Here is an 18,561-nt window from a genome sequence, read left to right as displayed (position 1 = left end):
AGAGGGAGAGGTGATAACCTGGAACTGAATGGTACATGAATAATGGTACAGTTTCATGGGTAACGACTGGAGTACTTAAAGGTCTACCATCTATGGCCTCAATGGCCAAGGGTATCTCCCTCTCTCTGATGGGAATGTTGTATTTCGTAACAAATCCAGAGTCTATGAAGTTCTCAGCAGCCCCGGAATCAACCAAGGCTAGTATGCTTTCAGCTATACAACTCTCTCCCGTATGAAGAGAAACAGGGAGAAGCAAACGGTTAGGAGGCATTTTAGGAGACTTAGATATCACACCCAAGGCCAGTCCCCTATAAGGTCTTAGGTGCGGGAGTTTTCCGGAAGCAAAGGACATTCCTTTACCATATGGTCTCTCCTACCACAGTATAGGCAGAGTCTGTCCCTTCTTCTAAGTAATTTTTCAGTATCTGAGAGTTTGGCAACCCCTAATTGCATGGGTTCCTCCTCAGATACTTTAACACTCTCAGGTTTATCAACTATGGGATTAATAGGCGTAACCAAACGTCTATTCCTATTTTTATTATAGAGCCTGTCACGAATCCTATTATCTATATCAATGAGATAGTCAGTAAGGTCCTCTAATGGTATAGGAAGCTCCCTTGCCGCTACCTCATCCAATATGGTGTCAGATAACCCTTCCATGAACGCAGTAGTTAACCCCTTGCGGCATTCTTTGACCTTTTCGTTGTGTCAAAAGTTCTACGAAAAGCCGTAAGAAAACTATTGAAATCATGCACCATAGGTCCATTGGCCTCCCAAATAGGATTTGCCCACTCAAGTGCTTTGTCAGTTAGTTGATGCATCAAAAACACCACTTTAGACCTATCAGTGGGAAAGGAATGTGGATACATCTCAAAGTGAAATTCTATTTGATTAATGAAACCTCTGCGTGTCTTAGCTTCCCCTCCATACCTGGGAGAGGGTGTTAAATGAGGTGAAGTATTAGGTAAATTAGATACTTCGTGAATAAGAGGTGTAGGAGGGTTAGGTGCAGTTTCAGTTTCATGGGTAACGACTGGAGTACTTAAAGGTCTACCATCTATGGCCTCAATGGCCAAGGGTATCTCCCTCTCTCTGATGGGAATGTTGTATTTCGTAACAAATCCAGAGTCTATGAAGTTCTCAGCAGCCCCGGAATCAACCAAGGCTAGTATGCTTTCAGCTATACAACTCTCTCCCGTATGAAGAGAAACAGGGAGAAGCAAACGGTTAGGAGGCATTTTAGGAGACTTAGATATCACACCCAAGGCCAGTCCCCTATAAGGTCTTAGGTGCGGGAGTTTTCCGGAAGCAAAGGACATTCCTTTACCATATGGTCTCTCCTACCACAGTATAGGCAGAGTCTGTCCCTTCTTCTAAGTAATTTTTCAGTATCTGAGAGTTTGGCAACCCCTAATTGCATGGGTTCCTCCTCAGATACTTTAACACTCTCAGGTTTATCAACTATGGGATTAATAGGCATAACCAAACGTCTATTCCTATTTTTATTATAGAGCCTGTCACGAATCCTATTATCTATATCAATGAGATAGTCAGTAAGGTCCTCTAATGGTATAGGAAGCTCCCTTGCCGCTACCTCATCCAATATGGTGTCAGATAACCCTTCCATGAACGCAGTAGTTAACCCCTTGCGGCATTCTTTGACCTTTTCGTTGTGTCAAAAGTTCTACGAAAAGCCGTAAGAAAACTATTGAAATCATGCACCATAGGTCCATTGGCCTCCCAAATAGGATTTGCCCACTCAAGTGCTTTGTCAGTTAGTTGATGCATCAAAAACACCACTTTAGACCTATCAGTGGGAAAGGAATGTGGATACATCTCAAAGTGAAATTCTATTTGATTAATGAAACCTCTGCGTGTCTTAGCTTCCCCTCCATACCTGGGAGAGGGTGTTAAATGAGGTGAAGTATTAGGTAAATTAGATACTTCGTGAATAAGAGGTGTAGGAGGGTTAGGTGCGGTTGCAGGAATAGTTCTAGACAAGAGCGTCTGGAGAGCCTGAGCTATCTGATCCATACGGTGATCCTGCTCTACAAACCTTGCCTCATGAGAAGCCATTTGTTGAGCCAAATCTGCGGGGTCCATGGCCCTATCGTAATGTAACAAATATATACCCCAACACGCAGGATTCAACTTAACAAAGGACAACACAGAGGAGAGATACGTCTACCGGACCTTAGAATGCCCGGACTCGACGTATATGAGAGGAGACAGAGTCAGGAGCGATCTGAGGTCAAAGGCACAGAGAGACAGCGTAAACTAGGACTAGCTGGGGTCTGGTACACATTAAACAGAAAGCCGGCGAATTGAACAGATAAGGATAAAGAGATAATGTAGTCAGAAACAAAGCCAAAGTCAATACGAAGGAACACAACTGAACACAACAAGCGCTAAAGGGAACTGAAACAGAAACCACGATAGGGCAGGGAGTAAAGGGAGAGGTAAGTTTAAATAGCTTCTAAACTAATTTGATTGGCTCCTGTCATATCCACACCCCCAAAAGGTAAGTGTATGGGGAGTGTGGCATGACTGGGACCAATGGGAGCCTTTTGACAATTTAGGCTCCCACTGTCTCTTTAAGAGCGCGCCCGAGACCCGCGGCGCGCTCTTAGATTCAGGCGGGACACGTGACCGCTTCTCGCGGTCACTGCCCGCCTTCCTAGTGAAGCCGTCGGATGAGCCGTGCGCGGCTCGTGCAGCAGGACCGCGCACGGCTCGAAGAGAGGACCGCGACCGGCCCCTGGATAAGGTAAGTAACGCTACAGGTGGTAAGTGAAGGCCAAGTTGGAGGCCAGGTGATGTTAAGGCCAAATTAGAGGCCAGGTGGTGTTTTGGGCGAGGGGGCAGGGCAGGTTCCTGTGGAGTACGCTGGATATGGTGATGGAATGGCTTGTCAAGGACGTGTTGGCAGTTTAAATATGTATATATCATGTTGATATGGTTATAATGTTATTTGATGGTTAAATATATTTGGTAATTTATAAATAAAAGCTGTGGCCTGTTTTATACCACAATATATGTCTCAGGTCTTTATTGGGGGGATAATTGGTTGGTAAAGAAGGTTGGTCGCACTACACAATAACCACTACCTCCACACATGGCCAAACCTAGATAAGGCTAAAGATCGAAAAATATAGCCAGATTTGTATTCAGATCCAAAGTTTCTTTAACTTTTATTTAAATGAGACTCGCTGTTTCTTCGGTAGCAAAATAGTACTAATAATTCTGATTTATAAAGACAGCAAAAATGGTTCCTGGGTGTTTTGTAGCAATTGGTTATGTATCAGTATAGATTGAGAGATTAGACAATGAACGAGCAATGGGAATCATTAGTATCGGCAGTTTACAGGAGCCTAGTTTCTATGTCGTTGGTGTTTGCCAAGTTCAACATCTGCTAGTTAGTATCAATTCACTGAATAAACAGACATTGTACAGTTACCATCTGGGAGTCTACATGCTGTGGAATATGACTGCCAAAACACTCAGCCAGGCCCCTTTGGAAAGACCACTTGCTAACAATTAGGTATGCCACTGAATAAACCTTAATTTATAAAGTGCACATAAAAGAGTTATTCTATACAGTGTAAATTGACATAAAGTGGATTTTCACATTTTAGGCAAAAATGAAAATTCTACTACATTTTCAATTCACTTATTTTGCCATGATATTTAAATTCACGTTGACAATTCATACTTCCAAGTTTCTTAGAAGGCTCTGCCTAAGCACACAATAGCGTGGTGTTGTGATGTAGTGGTTAAATGTATGGTGTTTTTTTTTTGTGTATTTTTAAACATTGTCTGCAACACAACTCGTTAATTGGATCTCATGCTTATAGTAATTCTGTACATATACGTAAACTAATTGTGTGACAATTTCACCTTTTTCATGCGGAAACACTTTTATACACATCCTCTGAATTACAGTACACACCGTTGTCAAATGCTTTAAATCATACAAATCGTTAGGAGGTGTGTAAACGGTTGGTGTATCTTGAGTGACACACTATCATTATTTCATTGTACATCATAGTATCTCCATGACTGATATTGAGTCCAAACTCCAGAGTCCCATGACTCACAGTATCTTATCTTCTGGGCTGGGACTAACTATATAAAAACCTAGACCACGTTCTATCTCACCCACACTCATTACAACCATCTCCTCTTCACCATGTGTACTGGAAAGTGCGCTAAGTGTATTGGGGTGTCTCTATACCCCCTTGTTTTCGTCTCCATCGTCTCTAATCTGTTCCTTCTTTTTCCTGATTTTAAACTGGAATTTGTGGAAAATTCAGGGGAACAATTGACACCAGAGGTTCTATATTTAGGAGGAATAATCGGTGGGGGTTTGTTGGTAAGTACTTTCTTAACATCCTGACTACCTATAGTCCATTTAAATACATCAATCCTTCCTATCCAACACGAACCTAATATACTTACTGTAATGTTGTTGAAATGAATGAATGTGTTTGTCTTTAGGTTCTGGTTCCTGCGATTCACATTCAGGCAACAGGGAGAGAAGGATGCTGCAATAACCGATGTGGGGTAAGAAACAATATTCTTATAGCGCCTCTCTGGGCAGTTTGTAATGTAAGAAATATGAAATATTACAAATGAAGAATAACTTACAAGAGTCCAGAATTAATATCTTAGAAAACATTAAACTCCGTTATAGGGTTCCTATCTCCCAGTTATAGGGTGCCTATCTCCCAGTTATAGGGTGCCTATCTCCCAGTTATAGGGTGCCTATCTCCCAGTTATAGGGTTCCTATCTCCCAGTTATAGGGTGCCTATCTCCCAGTTATAGGGTGCCTATCTCCCAGTTATAGGGTGCCTATCTCCCAGTTATAGGGTGCCTATCTCCCAGTTATAGGGTTCCTATCTCCCAGTTATAGGGTTCCTATCTCCCAGTTATAGGGTTCCTATCTCCCTGTTATAGGGTTCCTATCTCCCAGTTATAGGGTGCCTATCTCCCAGTTATAGGGTGCCTATCTCCCAGTTATAGGGTGCCTATCTCCCAGTTATAGGGTGCCTATCTCCCAGTTATAGGGTGCCTATCTCCCAGTTATAGGGTGCCTATCTCCCAGTTATAGGGTGCCTATCTCCCAGTTATAGGGTGCCTATCTCCCAGTTATAGGGTGCCTATCTCCCAGTTATAGGGTGCCTATCTCCCAGTTATAGGGTGCCTATCTCCCAGTTATAGGGTGCCTATCTCCCAGTTATAGGGTGCCTATCTCCCAGTTATAGGGTGCCTATCTCCCAGTTATAGGGTGCCTATCTCCCAGTTATAGGGTGCCTATCTCCCAGTTATAGGGTGCCTATCTCCCAGTTATAGGGTTCCTATCTCCCAGTTATAGGGTGCCTATCTCCCAGTTATAGGGTGCCTATCTCCCAGTTATAGGGTGCCTATCTCCCAGTTATAGGGTGCCTATCTCCCAGTTATAGGGTGCCTATCTCCCAGTTATAGGGTTCCTATCTCCCAGTTATAGGGTTCCTATCTCCCAGTTATAGGGTGCCTATCTCACAGTCATAGGGTTTCTATCTCCCAGTTATAGGGTGCCTGTCTCTCAATCATAGGGAGCCTGTGACCCAATTATAGGGTTCCTATCTCCCAGTTATAGGGAGCCTGTCTCCCAGTTATAGGGAGCCTGTCTCCCAGTTATAGGGAGCCTGTCTCCCAGTTATAGGGTGCCTATCTCCCAGTTATAGGGTGCCTATCTCCCAGTTATAGGGTGCCTATCTCCCAGTTATAGGGTGCCTATCTCCCAGTTATAGGGTGCCCATCTCCCAGTTATAGGGTTCCTATCTCCCAGTTATAGGGTGCCTGTCTCTCAATCATAGGGAGCCTGTGACCCAATTATAGGGATCCTGTGACCCAGTTATAGGGAGCCTGTGACCCAATTATAGGGTTCCTATCTCCCAGTTATAGGGAGCCTGTCTCCCAGTAATAGGGTGCCTGTCTCCCAGTTATAGGGTGCCTGTCTCTCAGTTATAGGGAGCCTGTCTTCCAGTTATAGGGAGCCTGTCTTCCAGTTATAGGGAGCCTGTCTTCCAGTTATAGGGAGCCTGTCTCCCAGTTATAGGGAGCCTGTCTCCCAGTTATAGGGAGCCTGTCTCCCAGTTATAGGGAGCCTGTCTCCCAGTTATAGGGAGCCTGTCTCCCAGTTATAGGGAGCCTGTCTCCCAGTTATAGGGTGCCTGTCTCCCAGTTATAGGGTCTCTGTGTCCCAGTTATAGGGAGCCTGTCTCTCAGTTATAGGGTGCCTGTCTCTCAGTTATAGGGAGCCTGTCTCCCAGTTATAGGGAGCCTGTCTCCCAGTTATAGGGAGCCTGTCTCCCAGTTATAGGGAGCCTGTGACCCAGTTATAGGGAGCCTGTGACCCAATTATAGGGTTCCTATCTCCCAGTTATAGGGAGCCTGTCTCCCAGTTATAGGGAGCCTGTCTCCCAGTTATAGGGAGCCTGTCTCTCAGTCATAGGGAGCCTGTGTCCCAGTTATAGGGTTCCTATCTCCGAGTTATAGGGTGCCTGTCTCTCAGTTATAGGGAGCCTGTCTCTCAGTTATAGGGAGCCTGTCTCCCAGTTATAGGCAGCCTGTGTCCCAGTTATAGAGAGCCTGTCTCCCAGTTATAGGGTGCCTGTGTCCCAGTTATAGAGAGCCTGTCTCCCAGTTATAGGGTGCCTGTGTCCCAGTTATAAGGTCCCTCTGTCCCAGTTAAAGGGTACAGGTCTCCCAGCCATAGGGTGCCTGTCTCCCAGTTATAGGGTCTCTGTGTTCCAGTTATAGGGAGCCTGTGTCCCAGTTATAGGGAGCCTGTGTCCCAGTTATAGGGAGCCTGTCTCCCAGTTATAGGGAGCCTGTCTCCCAGTTATAGGGTTCCTATCTCCCAGTTATAGGGTGCCTGTCTCCCAGTTATAGGGTGCCTATCTCCCAGTTATAGGGTGCCTATCTCCCAGTTATAGGGTTCCTATCTCCCAGTTATAGGGTGCCTGTCTCTCAGTTATAGGGAGCCTGTCTCTCAGTTATAGGGAGCCTGTCTCTCAGTTATAGGGAGCCTGTCTCTCAGTTATAGGGAGCCTGTCTCCAAGTTATAAGGAGCCTGTCTCCCAGTTATAGGAATCTGTCTCCCAGTTATAGGAATCTGTCTCCCAGTTATAGGGAACCTGTCTCTCAGTCATAGGGAGCCTGTGTCCCAGTTATAGGGTTCCTATCTCCCAGTTATAGGGTGCCTGTCTCTCAGTTATAGGGAGCCTGTCTTCCAGTTATAGGGAGCCTGTCTTCCAGTTATAGGGAGCCTGTCTCCCAGTTATAGGGAGCCTGTCTCCCAGTTATAGGGAGCCTGTCTCCCAGTTATAGGGAGCCTGTCTCCCAGTTATAGGGAGCCTGTCTCCCAGTTATAGGGAGCCTGTCTCCCAGTTATAGGGAGCCTGTCTCCCAGTTATAGGGTCTCTGTGTCCCAGTTATAGGGAGCCTGTCTCTCAGTTATAGGGTGCCTGTCTCTCAGTTATAGGGAGCCTGTCTCCCAGTTATAGGGAGCCTGTCTCCCAGTTATAGGGAGCCTGTCTCCCAGTTATAGAGAGCCTGTCTCCCAGTTATAGGGAGCCTGTCTCCCAGTTATAGGGAGCCTGTCTCCCAGTTATAGGGTATCTGTGTCCCAGTTATAGGGAGCCTGTGTCCCAGTTATAGGGTGGCTTTCTCTCAGTTATAAGGTCCCTCTGTCCCAGTTAAAGGGTACATGTCTCACAGCCACAGGGTGCCTGTCTCCCAGTTATAGGGTCTCTGTGTCCCAGTTATAGGGAGCCTGTCTCTGTTATAGGGAGCCTGTCTCCCGGTTATAGGGAGCCTGTGTCCCAGTTATAGGGAGCCTGTGTCCCAGTTATACGGAGCCTGTGTCCCAGTTATAGGGTGCCTGTCTCCCAGTTATAGGGTGCCTGTCTCTCAGTTATAGGGAGCCTGTCTCCCAGTTATAGGGAGCCTGTGTCCCAGTTATAGGGAGCCTGTGTCCCAGTTATAGGGAGCCTGTGTCCCAGTTATAGGGAGCCTGTCTCCCAGTTATAGGGTGCCTGTCTCTCAGTTATAGAGAGCTTGTCTCCCAGTTATAAGGTCCCTCTGTCCCAGTTAAAGGGTACATGTCTCCCAGTCATAGGGTGCCTGTCTCCCAGTTATAGGGTCTCTGTGTCCCAGTTATAGGTAGCCTGTGTCCCAGTTATAGGGAGCCTGTCTCCCAGTTATAGGGTGCCTGTCTCTCAGTTATAGGGAGCCTGTCTCCCAGTTATAGGGTCCCTGGGTCCCAGTTATAGGGAGCCTGTCTCCCAGTTATAGGGTCCCTGTCTCCCAGCCATAGGGTGCCTGTCTTCAAGTTATAAGGTACTTGTTCCCCAGTTATAGTGTAAATGTTGCCCAATGATAGAATGCCTGTCTTCCAGTTATAGGATGCCTATCGTCGACCATGCATAGGGTGCCTGTGTCCTAATTATACAGTGCTTGTTTCCCAGTTAGCATGTGCCTGTCTCCAGGCTAAAAGGCTGTTTGTGTTTGTCTCGCAGTTATTGAGCGTGTCTCGCAGTTATTGGGCATGTCTCGCAGTTATTGGGTGTGTCTCCCAGTTATTGGGTGTGTGTCTCTCAGTTATTGGGTGTGTGTCTCTCAGTTATTGGGTGTGTGTCTCCCAGTTATTGGGCGTGTCTCCCAGTTATTGGGTGTGTGTCTACCAGTTATTGGGTGTGTGTCTACTAGTTATTGGGCATGTCTCCCAGTTATTGGGTGTCTATCTCCCAGTTATTGGGTGTGTGTCTCCCAGTTATTGGGTGTGTGTCTCCCAGTTATTGGGCGTGTGTCTACCATTTATTGGGCGTGTCTCCCAGTTATTGGGTGTGTGTCTCCCAGTTATTGGGTGTGTCTCCCAGTTATTGGGTGTGTCTCCCAGTTATTGGGCGTGTCTCCCAGTTATTGGGCGTGTCTCCCAGTTATTGGGCGTGTCTCCCAGTTATTGGGCGTGTCTCCCAGTTATTGGGCGTGTCTTCCAGTTATTGGGCGTGTCTCCCAGTTATTGGGTGTGTGTCTACCAGTTATTGGGCTTGTCTCCCAGTTATTGGATTTCTATCTCCCAGTTTTTGGGTGTATGTCTCCCAGTTATTGGGTGTCTATCTCCCAGTTATTGGGTGTGTGTCTCCCAGTTATTGGGTGTGTGTCTCCCAGTTATTGGGCGTATCTCCCAGTTATTGGGCGTGTCTCCCAGTTATTGGGTGTGTCTCCCAGTTATTGGGTGTGTGTCTCCCAGTTATTGGGTGTGTGTCTCCCAGTTATTGGGCGGGTCTCCCAGTTATTGGGTGTGTGTCTCCCAGTTATTGGGTGTGTGTCTCCCAGTTATTGGGTGTATGTCTCCCAGTTATTGGGTGTGTCTCCCAGTTATTGGGTGTGTGTCTCCCAGTTATTGGGTGTGTGTCTCCCAGTTATTGGGTGTATGTCTCCCAGTTATTGGGTGTGTCTCCCAGTTATTGGGTGTGTGTCTCCCAGTTATTGTGTGTGTGTCTCCCAGTTATTGTGTGTGTGTCTCCCAGTTATTGTGTGTGTGTCTCCCAGTTATTGTGTGTGTATCTCCCAGTTATTGGGTGTGTGTCTCCCAGTTATTGGGTGTGTGTCTCCCAGTTATTGGGTGTGTGTCTACCAGTTATTGGGTGTGTGTCTACCAGTTATTGAGGGTGTGTATCTCCCAGTTATTGGGTGTGTGTCTCCGAGTTATTGAGGGTGTATCTACCAGTTATTGGGTGTGTGTCTCCCAGTTATTGAGGGTGTATCTCACGGTTATTGGGTGTGTGTCTCCCGGTTATTGGGTGTGTGTCTCCCAGTTATTGGGTGTGTGTCTCCCAGTTATTGGGTGTGTCTCCCAGTTATTGAGGGTGTGTCTCCCAGTTATTGGGTGTGTGTCTCCCAGTTATTGGGTGTGTGTCTCCCAGTTATTGAGGGTGTGTCTCCCAGTTATTGAGGGTGTGTCTCCCAGTTATTGGGTGTGTGTCTCCCAGTTATTGAGGGTGTGTCTCCCAGTTATTGGGTGTGTATCTCCCAGTTATTGGGTGTGTAACTCTCAGTTATTGGACATGTCTCCCAGTTATTGGGTGTGTGTCTCCCAGTTATTGGGTGTGTGTCTCCCAGTTATTGGGTGTGTATCTCTCAGTTATTGGGTGTGTATCTCCCAGTTATTGGGTGTGTATCTCCCAGTTATTGGGTGTGTCTCCCAGTTATTGGGTGTGTATCTCCCAGTTATTGGGTGTGTATCTCCCAGTTATTGGGTGTGTATCTCCCAGTTATTGGGTGTGTATCTCCCAGTTATTGGGTGTGTATCTCCCAGTTATTGGGTGTGTATCTCCCAGTTATTGGGTGTGTATCTCCCAGTTATTGGGTGTGTATCTCCCAGTTATTGGGTGTGTATCTCCCAGTTATTGTTTTCCCCAAATAATTGGTGTGTATCTCCTAGGTATTAGGTGTGCTTCTCCTAGGTATTTAGTCCACTTCACATAGTTTTGGGTGTGCTCCTTCCAGTTATTAGGTATGCTTCATGCAGTTTTTGTTGCACTTCTCCCAGTAATTGGATGCCCACCTTCCAGTTAAATGGTGTATATTTCGCAATTATAAGCCATTGACTCCAACTGGGTGCTTATCTTCGGTAATAGTGGGACTTTGCTCACAGTTACTGGTTGATTGGATAGGATGCCTAGTTTTAAGATAAAGTTGCTGAGGGATCCAATAGGTTTCCTATTAACCTAAATTATTTTATTGTGCTTTTTAACCCCATTTCCACCTTTAGATGTTCCTATCCATCCTGTTTGCTGCAATTGGAGTGGCTGGATCTGTTTATTGCTTTGTGATCTCCATTGTGGCCATTGTACGAGGTCCTACATGTGAATATAATCTCGGCACCGATTCAGAGAACATCACATGGGGGCGCCCTTTCTACGACAACCTTAAAAATTTCACGTAAGAGCTGTGAAGAACTGTCATCTTTCATTAATAAGACCTGCCACTTTATAACTCTTTTAATACATTAAATATTTCCTTTGCAGTTTCGATAATTACCTCTCCAATACGACTGCGTGGGACGAATGTCTATCGCCTAAAGACGTGGTCGTTTTTAACCTCTCACTGTTCTCCATTGCTGTGGTTGCAAGTGGCATTGAATTGATCCTGTGCACAATACAGATGTTCAATGGTCTTTTTGGCTGCATTTGTGGGACATGTCGAAACAAAGATTAACTGAAAAAGTAAGTATAGACTAATATACACACAGTGACTACAGGGTGTCAGTGATCCCCATAGGGAATATACCGCTATTAACACAGTGACTGCAGGGTGTCAGTGATCCCCATAGGGAATATACCCGCTATATACACAGTGACTGCAGGGTGTCAGTGATCCCCATAGGGAATATACCCGCTATATACACAGTGACTGCAGGGTGTCAGTGATCCCCATAGAGAATATACCCGCTATATACACAGTGACTGCAGGGTGTCAGAGATTCCCATAGGGGATATACCCGCTATATACACAGTGACTGCAGGGTGTCAGTGATCCCCATAGGGAATATACCCGCTATATACACAGTGACTGCAGGGTGTCAGTGATCCCCATAGGGAATATACCCGCTATATACACAGTGACTGCAGGGTGTCAGAGATCTCCATAGGGAATATATCCGCTATATACACAGTGACTGCAGGGTGTCAGTGTTCCCCATAGGGAATATACCCACTATATTCACAGTGACTGCAGGGTGTCAGTGTTCCCCATAGGGAATATACCCGCTATATATACACAGTGACTGCAGGGTGTCAGAGATCCCCATAGGGGATATATACCCGCTATATACACAGTGACTGCAGGGTGTCAGTGATCCCCATAGGGAATATACCCGCTATACACACAGTGACTGCATGGTGTCAGTGTTCCCCATAGGGAATATACCCACTATATTCACAGTGACTGCAGGGTGTCAGTGATCCCCATAGGGAATATACCCGCTATATACACAGTGACTGCAGGGTGTCAGTGTTCCCCATAGGGAATATACCCGCTATATATACACAGTGACTGCAGGGTGTCAGTGATCTCCATAGGGAATATACCCGCTATATACACAGTGACTGCAGGGTGTCAGTGATCTCCATAGGGAATATACCCGCTACATACACAGTGACTGCAGGGCGTCAGTGATCTCCATAGGGAATATACCCGCTATATACACAGTGACTGCAGGGTGTCAGTGATCCCCATAGGGAATATACCCGCTATATACACAGTGACTGCAGAGTGTCAGAGATCCCCATAGGGAATATACCCGCTATATACACAGTGACTGCAGGGTGTCAGTGATCCCCATAGGGAATATACCCGCTATATACACAGTGACTGCAGAGTGTCAGAGATCCCCATAGGGAATATACCCGCTATATACACAGTGACTGCAGGGTGTCAGAGATCCCCATAGGGAATATACCCGCTATATATACACAGTGACTGCAGGGTGTCAGTGATCCCCATAGGGAATATACCCTCTATATACACAATGACTGCAGGGTGTCAGTGATCCCCATAGGGAATATACCCGCTATATACACAGTGACTGCAGGGTGTCAGTGATCCCCATAGGGAGTATACCCGCTATATTCACAGTGACTGCAGGGTGTCAGTGATCCCTATAGGGAATATACTCGCTATATACACAGTGACTGCAGGGTGTCCGTGATCCCCATAGGGAATATACCCGCTAAATACACAGTGACTGCAGGGTGTCAGTGATCCCATCAAGGAATATACCCGCTATATACACAGTGACTGCAGGGTGTCAGTGATCCCATAGGGAATATACCCGCTATATACACAGTGACTGCAGAGTGTCAGAGATCCCCATAGGGAATATACCCGCTATATACACAGTGACTGCAGGGTGTCAGTGATCCCATCAAGGAATATACTCGCTATATATACACAGTGACTGCAGGGTGTCAGTGATCCCCATAGGGAATATACTGCTATATACACAGTGACTTCAGGTTGTTAGTGATCCCCATAGGGAATATACTGCTTTATTCACAGTGACTGCAGGGTGTCAGTGATCCCCATAGGGAATATACTGCTATATACACAGTGACTGCAGGGTGTTAGTGATCCCCATAGGGAATATACTGCTATATACACAGTGACTGCAGGGTGTCAGTGATCCCCACAAGGAATATACCCGCTATATACACAGTGACTGCAATAAAACACTGATATTCAGAGCTATGACAATTGTTTCAGTTTATATACATATTTAATATAAATTACTTCCCCCCCCCCCCCCCAGATTTATCCGTTGACCTAATGTCCAACAGACTGCACCCCCATAACCCTTTATCCTTCAAAAAACAACCATTTCAAAGGCTGGCTCCTTTGAAGATGTAACTCTCTCTGCTGAGCATACATTAACCCTTTGTGTGCATTGAAGTAAGAAGGTAGAGCTAATGGTTCTGATGCTACCCACCGGGAACGGCAAGATGATGGCTCCACCCACTGCGCAGGCTTCTTCCATCAGAATTTAGTCTTTATTAAACTGTACATACATTGTTATTTGTATTTATAATTTATATTAATGGCACTATGAAATAAACAAATGTTTACATTCTACCATACTTCAGCCTTTTCTTAACCAAATGTCATTCCCCATTTTTTGTTACTTTAGTTTATAATGTAATGTTTGCAATGGATAGAGAATTTAGTGAAGCCTATAGCTTGTGGGAAGAATAATATTTTTTAGTTTAGTTTTATGGTTTATGGTTATGGTTTTTACAGCATATTGATGATCTTAAAGAAATTATAGATAAATGTGTATGCATATTATCATTACTATTTATATCAGTTTTTACATTACTAATCTGAATTAAGCTAGTACAGTCTTATCTTAATTTATCCATATTTCTGATTTGACTACTGGGTTCCATAATATTCCCATACACAGAATGAGGTACAGGACACATAGTAGCTCATACAGGTGTCCCCTCTCAATCTTCAATTTAGGTATACTGGTTGCTTAAAGGGACACTCCAAACATTTAAAGCATTTTAGCATGCTTTACAGCTTTATGTATGAAGAGTGTGTCTTCTTTTTTTTGATTTTGGAAAAGGTGCAGATTTCAATAGTAATTGACACTTTTATAAATTAACCTGGTTACATCCCCTGGCTTTCAGTCAGACACCTGGTCCAGTTACTTCCTGGTTTGGTTAGCTCAGTGGAGCTAAATTCAAGAGGCAGCAATTGTCCAGAGCATCTGCCTTGCAAAGTCTGTGATTGGTCAGCCATAGAGAGTCTGGGCGGGGCTAGAAAGGAAGGTTTTACAGAGATAAGACAAGAGATTTGCCGTTTTTACAAGCTGTTTTTAGACATCCCTTCAATGCAAAAATAAAAAAAGCATAATTAAATGTGTGAAAGTTTCATTTGTGATATATCTAACTAACTGTGATTTTTATCTACTTTGTATTTGGCAGTGGAGTGTCCCTTTAATAGACTTTGAAGATTATAGACTAGACTTGTGCATGACAAGAACATTTTGTTTGTCCAAAGCATTTTTCCAGAAAATATTAAATTATTTCGGGCTCCCGAACTTCGCCCATATGTCCGTTCGTCTCAGTAGGATTTTAGCACCCGAAACTGAATAAAAAATGGATAAGAAAAACCAAAGTGCAGCAGGAATCAGTGTACTGTAAAATATATACATAACATAATATTGTAGAAAATGTAACCAGAAGCGGGAACATCAGGAGGAGGAATAAAAAAAAATAATCTATATTTATGTATTTATTAACGATATAATATATACATTTATAAATTTGGTTTTTATTTCAACCGCTCCTCATTTTTCCCCGCTATCAGTCAGTTCTAACTTGTTTTGTGAAAAATAAATAAATCAACATTTAGTGACTGTCCCCTAGCCATGAATCATCTTTTATTCCCATCAGTTATCGCTCTTTTTTTCGTCACTACGGGCGTTATTCAGAGTCACGAACCAACACATTCATTGTCATTCACAGAATATGTAAGCAACAGAGTCAGCTTCCGAATGAAAAAACATTCACTATGGATCTTGTGCTGGCTGAAATGACAGAAAAAGGGAATTTCGCATTTTCAGACCAAAATACCCAAACTGAAAATTAAGCTTTTTGGCCTAAGCTTCACTAAGCTTTGCCTTTCCCACAATTCCCACTTTTAGCGTATAGCTTTGTATGCATACTTTTTGGAGATTTGTTAAAGGGACACCAAAACAAGTTTAGCTTAACCCCTTAAGGACCAAACTTCTGGAATAAAAGGGAATCATGACATATCACACATGTCATGTGTCCTTAAGGGGTTAAAGGACCACTATAGGCACCCAGACCACTTCAGCTTAATGAAGTGATCTGGGTGCCAGGACCAGCTAGGTTTAACCCTTTTTTCTATAAACATAGATTGTGATTGTGTATATATATGTATTATTTTTTTATTTTGTATTTTTATTTATATATATATATATATATATATATATATATATATATATAATACTATCCAATGCTTGCACACCTGTAAAGATGTAGGTATAGCCCGGTGCTTGTCAGCAAAATTTATAGAGATCAAAGGTAGGAAAAGCACTCCAAGGACTTCTTTCAATGTAGAAAATAAGTAAACTTTATTCGGCAACTGCCATGAAAACTTCAACGTTTCAGTCCTGTGTCAGGACTTTCGTCAGGATAACAGTGCATTGTAATTGTAACAGAATATATAGCAAAGTTAAACGGTTCTAATCCAATTAAAATCAAAATACAGTACATACGATACAGCTGGGACTTACCCCTCACCCTGTGTATCGAACTGCCTGGGCGCCAGAAAATCGCGGGCAAAATTTATTCCGTTTCAAGTATTCTGCAGCTGTACGGATTGCTGCTGTGTGTGCTCTCTACGCGTCGGCCGTTACCATAGTTACCGGCCGGGACCCGAGTCAGCGTGCGTTTGCATATTGTGGCAACCAACCGATCGTGGAACGATCGGTTTGCAGGACAGTTCTGTACACAGGAGGCAGGGGTTAGGGCATATTCAAACGGCATATTTACTTTTTGTGTTGTGGACCTAGAGTTATATGGCTGTATAACAACATAGCAAGGTATTAGTGGCATGTATAAACATCTGCATAACGATGAGGCAATGAGCCAAGCCTGGTCGGCCAACATAACACCGCTGGGCATGTATACATAACTGCCTAACAACATGATAACAGTGCAAGGCACAGTAGTTTGCCTATGATATGCTCATAGCGATGTCCTAAGGCATTATGACTTAGTAAATTAGTCATGGTGAGATAATAAAAGAGGTCTAGCAGTGTGGCAATAAGGCCATTCAGGTCAGCCCACACTTGGTATCCATACTATCCATAACATACTACTTAGTGGTATGGGCATAATAGTGCTGGGGTCATTTGGTTAAGTACTAGTGGGTGAAGCAAATTTAGTGCTAGTGGGTGAGACAAATTTAGTGACCACACGAATATTTACACGACTATTCACACAACTATTTACACAACTATCTACATAAAGTCTATCGCAGAACAATATCACCATAATGTCCAATCATAGAAAAATGCCCAAAGTGTACTTCTCATTGAGGCCTTTGGGTTGGACTGTGTCCAGCGTCCGAATCCAATGAAGTTCTCTTTGTAATAAAAGTTTTTTCCGGTCGCCGCCTCTAAGTGGCTGTGGGATATGGTCTATCGCTGTAAACTTCATAGAGGGCAGGGGATGGCTTTTTTCCCAAAAATGCTTGGCCACTGGTAGCTCAGAGCCCTTGTCCCTGTACGCTATGCGGATATTCGAACGATGATTGCGCATCCTCTCCCTGAGTGGAAGGTCCGTTTTGCCCACATAGGCTAGTCCACACGGGCAGACTAATTTATACACTACATGATCGCTGGTACAGGTCAGTCTATGTCTGATGGTGTATTTTCTGCCCGTATGTGGGTGGGCAAAGGTTTTGCACGGAATCATGTGGCTACAGGTTACGCATCCAAGGCATCTGTAACATCCCAGATTCGAATGGGTAGTCGGTTGGTTATAGCAATGTGTGGGGTCCGTCTTGACCAGTAAATCCCTTAGGTTCTTACCCCTACGGTAGCACATCATTGGTGGCTGTCGAAATTGGCTTGGTAAGCTGGTGTCATTTGACATCATACGCCAGTTGCGGTTAGTAGATTCCCTGATGCGATTAGAGATTGTTGTGTATGTGATGGGAAATGTTAGTCTTCCCACCTTGGAGTTCTGTGTTGGAGCCACTTCCAGGCTTTTCTTCACGGCTTGCTGTAGTATGATGGGACTATACCCCCGAGCCAAGAACTTGTCCCACATTTCGTTCAGTTGATGTTGCCTGTTGATTTCATTCGAGTTATTCCTAATTACTCTCAGAAATTGGGACTGTGGAAGGGAATTCTTTAAGTGCCTTGGATGGTAGCTGTCAGCGTGCAGGATAGTGTTTCTGTCGGTTGGCTTACTATATAGTGTGTATGCTATTTTATTACGTTCTATGTACAACCGTATATCCAGGAAGTCGATCGTTTGTTCATTCGTCGTCATGGTGAGGCGGACCGGTGTGTCGGTACCGTTGACATATTCCAGCAGTTGCTCAGGGGTAGATCCTCCCTTTTTCCAAATCATTATGATGTCATCTATGAAACGTTTATAGAACAATATATTCTCTTGGAATGGGGTAAGTATATATTCCTGCTCAAAGATGTACATAAAACTGTTAGCATACATAGGCGCCATGGCCGCTCCCATTGACGTTCCAGCTATTTGTTGATACCACGTCTGTTCAAACCTGAAGTAATTCTGGTTTAACACCAGGTGTAGTAGCTCCAAGGTGTATTCTATTGGTGGTCCAAGGTACAGAGATGATGCTGTTAGTATTTGTCTCATTGCGTCTATGCCCATGTCGTGTGGGATGACAGTATACAGACTCCTGACATCGCAGGTAATGAACGTTGTCCCTTCTTCTAAGTTGTCCAGTAGTCGCAACTCTGTTAATAGGCTTGGTGTATCCTTGATGCAAGTTTTCAATTCCTCAACCGGTTTCTTGAATAGAAAGTCAAGCCACTTGGCTATGGGCTCTAAGACCCCTCCGATTGCTGAGACTATAGGTCTGCCTGGGGGTAGAGTTGGATGTTTATGTATTTTGGGCAACGTGTAAATCACCGGTGTCCGGGGTTTTGTTTGTAGTAGGTATTTATACAGATCCTCCGAGATGTAGGCCGCATCCAGTCCTCGCTGTAGGGTCTGTTGGACCTTATGCATGATTGCCTGTGTGGGGTCAGCCGTGAGCTTGGAGTAGGTAGTGGTGTCTTGTAGCTGGTTCAGAATTTCTTGTCTGTAATCGCTATAGTTCAACAAGACTATCCCTCCTCCTTTATCTGCTGGGCGAATTACTAGGTTGGGATCCCTGGCCAGTGAGGTGATGATGTGGTGTTCCTCCTTGGTGATATTCGATCTTGGTTT

The 18,561-nt window shown here is 44.5% G+C and overlaps 1 protein-coding gene across 1 annotated transcript; it reads left to right on the top strand.

The window, feature by feature from the left end:
* The first annotated feature begins 3,908 nt into the window (after positions 1-3,908).
* LOC134601498 (transmembrane 4 L6 family member 4-like) lies at positions 3,909-13,401 on the top strand. The gene is made up of 5 exons (XM_063445999.1): positions 3,909-4,372; positions 4,498-4,563; positions 10,824-10,993; positions 11,080-11,277; positions 13,362-13,401. Exons 1-4 carry the CDS (start codon positions 4,190-4,192, stop codon positions 11,267-11,269), a joined length of 609 nt encoding a protein of 202 aa, XP_063302069.1. The 5' UTR covers positions 3,909-4,189; the 3' UTR covers positions 11,270-11,277; positions 13,362-13,401.
* Positions 13,402-18,561: the final 5,160 nt, after the last annotated feature.

Source organism: Pelobates fuscus, chromosome 3, assembly GCF_036172605.1.
Source record: "Pelobates fuscus isolate aPelFus1 chromosome 3, aPelFus1.pri, whole genome shotgun sequence".
In the NCBI taxonomy this organism is placed as follows: domain Eukaryota; kingdom Metazoa; phylum Chordata; class Amphibia; order Anura; family Pelobatidae; genus Pelobates; species Pelobates fuscus.
Note: the sequence above shows the minus strand (reverse complement) of the source record. Positions and strands in the feature narration are given on the sequence as shown.

Bases quoted from the DNA above. Each gene is read 5' to 3' on its own strand.
- LOC134601498 (XM_063445999.1), top strand. From the start codon at position 4,190: ATGTGTACTGGAAAGTGCGCTAAGTGTATTGGGGTGTCTCTATACCCC. The intron at 4,373-4,497 runs GTAAGTACTTTC...GTTTGTCTTTAG, and splicing joins TAATCGGTGGGGGTTTGTTG to GTTCTGGTTCCTGCGATTCA. The intron at 4,564-10,823 runs GTAAGAAACAAT...TTCCACCTTTAG, and splicing joins GCTGCAATAACCGATGTGGG to ATGTTCCTATCCATCCTGTT.